The 10,064-nt window shown below is 53.4% G+C and overlaps 1 protein-coding gene across 1 annotated transcript; it reads right to left on the reverse strand.

Annotated features, from left to right (window-relative positions):
- Window positions 1–1,317: 1,317 nt before the first annotated feature.
- On the reverse strand, window positions 1,318–8,801 carry LOC134353526 (tyrosinase-like). Its single transcript, XM_063061524.1, has 4 exons — window positions 7,807–8,801; window positions 2,939–3,158; window positions 2,112–2,253; window positions 1,318–1,537 (listed from the first exon to the last, which is right to left on the reverse strand). Exons 1-4 carry the CDS (start codon window positions 8,731–8,733, stop codon window positions 1,318–1,320), a joined length of 1,509 nt encoding a protein of 502 aa, XP_062917594.1. The 5' UTR covers window positions 8,734–8,801.
- Between the last annotated feature and the right edge of the window lie 1,263 nt (window positions 8,802–10,064).

Genomic DNA, 10,064 nt, shown 5'->3' on the forward strand with positions numbered 1-10,064 from the left:
TTTGGACTGCCTATACTTCTTGATGCTTTGGTAAAGCAGCTTAATCAAAGTTCAAACCTACCCCGGACACCCTCTTTTCTCCCCTACCACTGTTACGCAGAATATACCCGAAAGCACGTCCCTCCAACTGCAGGACAGCTCCTACCCTGCAGTTATAAGATGAATGAATGGAACTCTTGTATGGTAAGGTGGACCTCATTGTTACCTGGAGTGCAAGTGGAACAGTTACATTTTACATTCCAGTATTGTTTAACCCTGTAGTACCTCGATGCTCTGTGCAATGATCTGACCCGTGTGGATGGCATGCAACACAAAGTATTTCTATCTATCTCGTCACGTGTGACAGTAATAAAACGATTTACCATTTGTAAGAAGTAGCAAATAAGCTGTACAGCGTTTTTGCCTCCCTCCGCTGGTGCGCAGCGGTTACGTTGCAAATCTGAAACACTTGTCGGGCTGCACCGGGGGTATTGCATTCATTTCTGGTCGCCCACTACAGAAAGTGTGTGTGTGTGTGTGTGTGTGTGTGTGTGTGTGAGAGAGAGAGAGAGAGAGAGAGAGAGAGAGAGAGAGAGAGAGTGTGAGTGTGAGTTGTGTGTTGTGTGTGTGAGAGAGTGTGAGTGTGAGAGTATGAGTTGTGTGTTGTGTGAGTGTTGTGTGTGTGTGTGTGTGTGTGTGTGTAGGGGAGGGGACGGGGTTAAGAAGATGCCAAAGAGGTTCACCAGGTGAATTAGAGGGTGTATAGACAGAGCAGACAGCTGGTGACATTTTCCCCCGGGTGCAAACACTAGAGTGCTGCTCTTTCAGATGAGAGGGGTAAGTTCAAAGGAGATTTGCGGGGCAAGTTTTCTTCTACACGGAGAGCAGCGGGTGGAATGTGCTGCCGAAGGGGTGCTGCAGGCCGATCTGAAAGAAGCTGTTAGTCCAAAACACGGGTGTATACAGTGGAGGGATCGAGACAATGTGTAAGCGAGTGGGATGGGTTGGCACGAGGAATTCTGCAGATGCTGGAATTTCAAGCAACACACATCAAAGTTGCTGGTGAACGCAGCAGGCCAGGCAGCATCTCGGGCTGCTGCGTTCACCAGCAACTTTTATGTGTGTTTGGGATGTGTTGAGTTGAATGTTCCTAATGACCGGCTTGATTAGTTGAACACAAGATGGTAGGCGGAAGGGCGTGTTTCTCTGCTTTTCGCCACACTCCTCCACAGCCCCGACCCCCCACACACCCCTCCCCCATGGCCCGGCATCCTGACGCACGCGCATTTGTTCACCGCCAGTGTAACTCCGACACCCAGTGTCCGTCACGTGGATTCATTAGAGAACCGGCGGCTTGGCGGCCGCGTCCTGCTCCTCGTAGGCCGAGTTGGCGTAGGTGTAACCGAGGTGCACAGAGGGTTTGTAGTAGTCGATGTTCCGGACGGGCGGTAAGTATGGGACCATATAGGAATCCCATCGGTGGCCCTCGGGCACCAGGCTATGCAGCGGGTACATGTGGAAGCGATCGGGGTGTGCCCGTAGCCAATCTTCCCAGATCCTTGCGGCAGAGGAAACAGCGATCAGGGAGGAAAAGTTTTTGTCTCCTTGTCAATCCCTGAGATCCACCGTATCCCAACTCCTCCTCCTCGACCCTCGTGATCCATTCGTCTCCCTCCTCCTCTTTGCCCCCGTGATTCACCATTCTGTCTCCTCGTCCACCCCCATGCTCAACCATCATCACTCCTCCTCATCCCCCCATGTTCCACCTGTCTCCCTCCTCCTCGTCCCCCCCGTAATTGACCCATTTCCCTCGTCCCCCCGTGATCCACCCTTCTCCTGCCTCCTTGTTGCCCCCGTGATCCACCCCCTTCCTCTTCGTCCGCCGCCACCCACCCGCTCCTCCATGGCCCTCCCGTGAAACACTGATCTCCCTCTACGTCCCTCCTGTGATCTACCCGCCTCCTCTACCTCCCCCCTCGTGAGTCACTGTCTCCCTCCTCCTCATGCCTCTGAGTTCTATCCGAACCCCTCCTTTCCATCGCGCTTCCTCGGGATCCCGTGATTAGTCTACTGGGCAGGGAAGGTAACGCTAGCAACTGCTGAGGTCACTGGCACAGGCAATGGCATCTTACTTGTCGATGAAGGCATGGTGGAGAAGGAAGATGGGGTCGTTTGAGGCCGCGGCCACCTTGGAGATCGTGCCGTTGAGATAGATGTGAACTAGGTTGTGCAAAGTGCGACCCCTGGACCCAGAACGGCTGGGTTTCTGGTATCCTGAAAGGTGACAGAGATCTGAGAGTCGTTGGCAATACAAAGATCCTGTAAGCGTGTTATGGGAAGGCGCAGAGGGAGATTCACTTTGTCTGACCCCGGGAGTGTGTGATGGGACGGTGTGGAGGGAGCTTCACTCTGTGTCAGACCCTTGTGTTGGGATGGAGTGGAGGGAATTTCACTCTGTGTCTGACCCCGGGAGTGTGTGATGGGACGGTGTGGAGGGAGTTTCACTCTGTGTCTGACCCCGGGAGTGTGTGATGGGACGGTGCAGAGGGAGATTCACTCTGTTTCTGACCCCGGGAGTGTGTGATGGGATGGTGTGGAGGGAGTTTCACTCTGTGTCTGACCCCGGGAGTGTGTGATGGGACGGTGTGGAGGGAATTTCACTCTGTGTCTGACCCCGGGAGTGTGTGATGGGACGGTGTGGAGGGAGTTTCACACTGTGTCTGACCCCTGGAGTGTGTGATGGGACGGTGTGGAGGGAGCTTCACTCTGTGTCTGACCCCGGGAGTGTGTGATTGGACGGTGCGGAGGGAGATTCACTGTGTCTGACCCTGGGAGTGTGTGATGGAACGGTGTGGAGGGAGATTCACTCTGTGTCTGACCCCGGGAGTGTGTGATGGGATGGTGCGGAGGGACATTCACTCTGTGTCAGACCGTGTGCGGGGTAATGCGCTCTCTGCACCTTCCAGCACGTTGCGGAAGCTGGAGATGGCGAACTGGTTGTAGGGATAGCCATCGTAGTTCTGTAGACTCAGGGCGTTGGACACATCGCGGGCGGTGGGCAGACGCGGGGCTCGCGGGTTAGCCCCTGGCCGGCGCCTTAGCAGATGGGTCTGTCGAGTGGGCTGGAGGCAGATGCTGTCCATGGATGCCTCTGTGTCTCCGTCGTAGGTGCACACCGTCTGTAGGGGGAGAGGAGTGGGAGAGAGAGGGTGTGGAAATGTGAGATGGAGGGGTTGGGAGGGTGATGGAGAGGTGGGGCGAATGAAAGGGTGTGAGTGATATGGAGGGAAAGAGATAAAAGGTGAGGAGGGAGGGAACAAGTGGGAGGGTGAGGGAGAGTGGAAGGAAAGGGGAAGAGAGCGGAGTGAATGAGAGAGGGGGTGATGGAGAGGGATAGGATGAGAGAGGGGGTGGATGAGAGAGGGGGTGATGGAGAGGGGTGATGGAGAGGGGGGAGGATGAGAGAAGGGGGTGGATGAGGGGGGGTGGATGAGAGGGGAGGGTGGATGAGAGAGGGGGTGGATGAGAGAGGGGGAGGATAAGAGAGGGGGGGTGGATAAGAGAGGGGGGTAGATGAGAGAGGGGGGTGGATGAGAGGGGGAGGATGAGGGGGGTGGATGAGAGAGGGGGGTGGATGAGATTCGGGTGAATGAGAAGGGTTGATGGAGAAGGAAGGGGAGGAGGAGAAGGGAGAGAGTGGGCATGGGGAGGAAGGAGGAGGGAGGAGAGAGGCGTGAGCAAGGGGATACAGTGAGCAAGGATATGGAAGAGGGATGAGTGGAGAACAAAGTTACTGTTAATCGGATATGCCGGGGGAATCGAGAAATAAGGCGTACTCCTGTTGTCCCCTATTTGCTCACATCATAGTCACAGTCAAAGTCATACTTTATTGATCCCGAGGGAAATTGGGTTTCGTTACAGTTGCACCAACCAAGAATAGAGTATAAATATACCAATATAAAACCATAAATAATTAAATAGTAATATGTAAATTATGCCAGGAAACATCCTCGGCATTTGGTCCATACTTTCCTATCCACGTACCTGTCCGAGTTAAATGTGAATGTACCTGTCTCAACCACTTCATCTGGCCTCCCAACCACTGAGCACATCTACAGGAAGAAGGTACAGAAGCCTCAGGACTCACACCGGGAACAGTTACTACCCCTCAACCATCAGGGTCTTGAACAAAATTGAATAACTTCACTCAACTTGCTTTCTCCTTTATTGAAATGTTTTCACAACCAATCGACTCACTGTCAAGGACTCTTATCCCATGTTCTCAATATTTATTGCTTATCTCTTTATTATACTTAATATTACTCTTTTTGTAATTGCACAGTTTATAGTCTTCTGCACTTTGAATGCCCTAGATGGCCGGTCTTTCATTGATTCTATTATGGTTGTTATTCTATAGATTTATGGAGTATGCCCACAAGAAAATGAATCTCGGGATGGTATATGGTGACATATATGTACTTTGATAATAAAATTAACTTCGAACTTTGATAGCACGTTCCATATACAGAGCACCCTCTGGGTACAAATCTGTCCTTATTAAACATTCTCCTCTCACCTTAAACCCGTGTCCTCTGGTTATTGATAGAAAAAGACTGTGCGCATTCATCCTGTCTGTGCCCCTCATGATTTTATACACATCTGTAAGGTCACCCCTCAGTCTCCTACCCTGCAAAGAATAAAGTCTGAACTTTGCCAAACTCTCTGTAACTCAGTCCATCGAGTCCTGGCAACATCCTCATAAATCTCCTCTACCATTTTGCTGTCAATGGGGGGCGTTGGTATGGACCCAAATGCAAGACTCAGACACTGAAGTACTAGGAACAGGACTAGGCGTGACAAGGCAGCAAGGGAAGAGGGGAAGAAATGACGCTGGACATTGACACAGGCCCTGGACGAGACAAGGATTCAGAGCCTGGACTAGGACATGGACAAAAAACACGGAATCCGGACAAGGATTATGGAACAAGGAGCCTGGACTAGTGACACGGAACTCCAGAACCAGAGCCGGGACAAGGACCCAGAAGCCGGGTCTTGGTTGGGACTCAGAACCTGGGTCTAGGCTAGGACTCGTGACTAGGATCTTGGCAAGGACAGGACGTGGCTACAGAACAGGATGTGGAACTCCAGCACAGGTCGAGGCACATGGTCAGGACGAGAACACAAAGCCTTGACTTGGACAGGACGAGGTTCTTGGACGTGACTTGGACAGAACGAGAGACTCCTGGACAGTTCTAGGGAACCACTGCACCGGGCTGGGCGAGGCACATGGACAGGACGAGAACACGAAGTCTTGACTTGGTCGAGGGAGACAGGAACGCAGAGCTTTGGTAATCTTGAGAGACAGGAACATGGAACACAGAGCCGGGACCCCTCCTTGGAAACAGGACGTAGGGCCGGGACTCATACACGGAACATTGAGAGACAGATCTCCACTCAAGGTAGCGGCAAATGGCCGGAACTACCCAGCGAAGGCGAAGGCACAAGGAGACGGTTCCCAACACAAGGTAGCGGCAAACACCCGGACCTACCTAGCAACGGCGTGGACACAGATAGTTCCCAACTCGAGGTAGCGGCAAACGGTTGGACCTACCTAGAAACGGCGTGGACACAGAGACAGTTCCTAACTCAAGGAAGCGGCAAACGGCCGGACCTACCTAGTGAAGGCGTGGACACAGAGACAGTTCAAAACAACGATAGACAGTTCCTTATCTTGCTCCAGCGGTTTAACTTGACAACGGTACAGGCGAGGATTACAGGCGAGGCGAGGCTTCAGGCGAGGCTAGGTTTCAGACACTAGTTGCAGGACAAGGCTTCAGGAGGAAGAGTCCGAGAAGGGATTCAGACAGGGGATATGGACGTGAACAATCCAGCAGCCAAGCCCTGGTCTCCGGAGGTATTTATGTGTCTGCCCAAACGAGAATCATGTGCCTTAATTAGAGCACCCAGCAGAACAATGGAAAACCGGAAATCCTGGAATACAGATCGAAGGACTGGACCGTGAACCAGAATGCGGATTTCATGGACCGGACCATGACATTTCCAGATTAATGGCATCTTTTCTGTCGCAGGGCGACCAAAACTGAACAACAGCTGAGTGTGACCTGTACAACATCTTATCAACTGCATCATAACGTCCCAATTCCTGTAATCAGTGGCCTGACTGATGAAGGTCAGTGTGACAAAGAGCACCTTCACCACCCTATCTTACCGTGGCGTTACTTTCATGTAAACCATATCCCTGAACCCTTTGTACCAATTCATTCAAAGTGTGTGCAATCACTCGGATAATAGATTTGCAAACGCAACTAATTTTGAAATTGGGAAAGAGAATGGTGTACGACTGGCAACAAAAAACTCAGCTAGAAGTACGTACGTACTACGATGATAGCGCTGCCTAAAAATGCCACGGCAATATTGTGATTTCAACTTCATCCTTTCTGAGAGAGTTAAGATAGGTTTAATTAAGGCATCCACTCATATGTTGAACTTCGTGCTTAGAAACGCAGAATGTGAAGAACTGTCAATTCTTGTTGACACCGTTGGAACATTTCAAGCCTCTGGTGCTGGCTGCGAACGTGAATTCAGTCTTACGAATTCAATCAAATGGCAAATCCAGACACAGACCAGAAGTGGACCATTTGGACGATCTAATGAGGATTAAGACATATCTTTCATCCGGACCCAAAGTTACTCCGAATATTGTTTATCGACAACGGATTTGCAATAAAGACCGACCAGTATAAAGTTTATGAAACGTGAAAGCTTCTCTTTTGTAATGTATTTCATTACACCTTTCAATTAATACATGAAATTAAAACTATCTGATATTTAAAAGTTCGTTGTAAATAATCAGAGTGTGCGTGTTACAAAGCAGTAATAAAGCGCCTCCGCGTTTTTCAGGTCGTGTAAATGTTTCCTTGGCAGAACAATGGCTGATCCTCACAGCTGTTTAAAAAACGGAGGCAACGCTGCTTTCCAGGGACCTGCCCTGGTTTGTCTTCCCGAAGTTCATTATCTCAATTCACTTGTAACCCGCTTTAATTAGAATGGCTTCGGCGTTTAAAGGGAGGGGTAAATGGGGCCCCGGTGGGTTTAAAGGGAACGGGAAGCAGGATCCCAATCCGTTTAATGGGGAGCGGGGTACGGAGTCCTGATAGGTTTAAAGGGAGCGGCAAACGGAATCTCGGTGGATTTAACGGGAGCGGGAAATGCGATCGCATTGGGTTTAATGAAAGCGGGGAAAGGGGTCCAGTTGAGTTTAATGGGAGTGGGGAACGGGCCCAGGGGATCACACAGACGGGATGGCACATGGGAGACTCATTGACACTCAGAGGGGTGTAGGGGAGGAAGGGCTCTTGGAGACGGGAAGGGGCGTAAGGGAGGGAGGGCGTGACAGAGGGGTGTGGATAGTGTATATTGATTGATAGGGTTGCGGCTGTTTTGTGTATGTTGTGTAAATAGGATCTGCACAAGGTTGGGGACTGAGGGATTTGGCAGGTCACCGTGTCCCTGACCAACTGCTGACCGTAGGTCCGAGGGCTAACATCCCGTGACTCTGCTCGTCCGCAGGCAGCTAGTGAGATGTGACCGCGATAAACCTCTCCTTGCCCTTTACCCCTCTCCGTCTCCATTAGTTCTTCCTTTCCACTACACCCCCTTCCCGATCGGCAACCCCCGCCCTTCTTCCTCGTCTGCGCCAATCCCTCCCCGTCTCCATGACCCTCTCCCTCCCCTACATTCCTCCCCCTCTCTGTCACAGCACTCCGTCACCCTTTCCGGCCTCCGCGACCCTCTCCGTCCTCTCACCTTCCAGCCGGCGAGGAGGGCGGGCGCCCGTATCTTGCCGCTGTCGTCACTGCGCCCCATTTGGCTGCCCCGACAGACATCACAACCCGAGGTCCGGGTCCAGTTCCAGTAAGGCAGGCTGAACTCTTCGTCCCCCGACAGCAGCCTGAGCTCCTCCTCGAGGAACGCCAGGTAGCGCCGGTGCCAGGGGGTGAAGGCCGGACCCCCGTGGGCAAAGTTGGCGCCAGAGATCGCCCCCTCCCTCACACCCCCACCAGCTTTCCCACCCAGGGGCTTGGTGGCCAGGTAATGCATCCAGGTGATAAGGTCGTAGACTGTGGCGTCTCGGAAGGCCAGACCCCCTGGCAGCGAAGGGTCAGACGGGGAGGAAGGGGAGAAGGGGAATAGGGTGAATGAGAAATGGGACGAGGAAGCAAGTGGAGGGGAGCGGTCGGCAGATGGGGTGGCCAGCATGACGTATCGGCCGCTGACGGTGCCCTTCGCCTTTTTCAGCATCCAGAGGAGGGCCCGCCACTGCTGCCGGCTGAGCTGATGGACCCCCTTCCTCACCCGGACCGCCCAGCGCTCGCAGAAGGGACCCCGCCAGCCTCCCGCGCACCTTCCGCAATCGAATCCCGAGAAATGCGGGCGGCATGCACAGACGTGGGCAAAGAAAGCGCTGGGCCAGGCCAGCCGGAAATCCCAGGGCGAGGGGAGCGCGGAGGGGGGTGTGGAAGGAGGAGGGGGGCGGAGGAGCATGCAGGACCCCCGGCCGCTGCGCTCCCCGCAGGGAGACCCATCCCCTGGCCAGTGGGGACAGCAGACACGCGAGTTCAGGGCGGAGAGCGAGGCACAGGGACGGGGGAACTGGGCGAGAGGGGTGGGGGGCCGGGAGAGAAGCAGGAAGAGTGGGAGGAGGATGAGGGCGAGGGGGCTCGACTCCTGCATTTGTGAAGCGGGGAGGGAGGGATGAGGGACTAGAATGAGAGAGGAGGAAGGAGAGAGGAGGGGATGGAGCGATTGAAAGAGAGGTAGAGGGGTAGAGGGACAGAGGGAGGGAGAGGAGCTACGAGGGTGGAGGCGGGACAAGCAGCGAGGGGGAAGAGGGACGGAGCGAGAGAACGAGAGAAGGAGAGCGAGGCAGTCACCAGTCGGGAGGGTAGGGAGGAGATGGAGGGGTTTATAAAGGAGTGGGTGTTGGTTTGGCTGAGGGTTCATACGCGTGAAATAGGGCACCGAGCCAGGACAGGATGTGTGAGTGATGTGGAGAGAGAGAGAGAGAGCGAGAGAGAGAGAGAGAGAGAGAGAGGGGGAGAGAGAGAGAGAGAGAGAGAGAGAGAGAGAGAGGGAGAGAGAGAGCGAGGGCGAGAGAGAGAGAGAGAGAGAGAGGAGAGAGAGAGAGAGAGAGAGCGAGAGAGAGAGAGAAGGCGAGAGAGAGAGAGAGAAAGAGGGAGAGAGAGAGGGAGGGCGAGAGAGAGAGAGCGAGAGAGCGAGAGAGAGAGAGAAGGCGAGAGAGAGAGAGAGAGAGAGAGAGGGAGGGCGAGAGAGAGAGAGAGAGAGAGAGATGGAGGAGCTAGAATCCGCGGTCCGCCCTCTAAATACACACAAATACGGAGTTCCTTTCTAAATACAGACTCGGATCCGGGAGCCCCGCTAAATACAGACACGAATCCGGTGACCCCTCTAAATACAGATACGGGGTTCCCCTCTAAATACAGGCGCTCATAGCACCCACACGGGACCCGCCTATAAATATTCACGCACATGGGAACTCATTAAAGATATGTAAAGACACCCACAACGACCAACCCCCCCCCCAAATAAAGGCATGCACATGCCCCTCCAAATAAAGACACACACTCCCTCTAAATGAAAGGATCTCTCACTGATCCATTGTCTCTCTCTCTGATTCAGACACCCCACGGTCGAGGTACGGCACCCCTGCAGCACTAGAAGATCCCAAGAGGCGGCAATCTCCCAGTGGGCACTGGGCTGGACCACCAGCCCATGCCAGCCACTGTTCGGTAATCATTGCTTCCCCCCGCCCCCAACAACCCATTCCACACCTGCCTCACTTCGCCCAACCAACACAAACGTAACCACCCCGTACATTCGGGAGTAGAGGATTGTGGGGCTTGTAGTCCCAAGGGCCAGGATAATCGATGGAGTTTTTTAGCCTCTACCATGTCGCATGTTGGAAGGCAAGGGATTATGGGTATTGTAGTCAATATTGGCTTAGCAACAACAGCAGAGATGGGCGATCGGACGACACGGCTCAC

The sequence above is a fragment of the Mobula hypostoma genome, chromosome 11 (assembly GCF_963921235.1).
Source record: "Mobula hypostoma chromosome 11, sMobHyp1.1, whole genome shotgun sequence".
Taxonomy (NCBI): Eukaryota; Metazoa; Chordata; class Chondrichthyes; order Myliobatiformes; family Myliobatidae; genus Mobula; species Mobula hypostoma.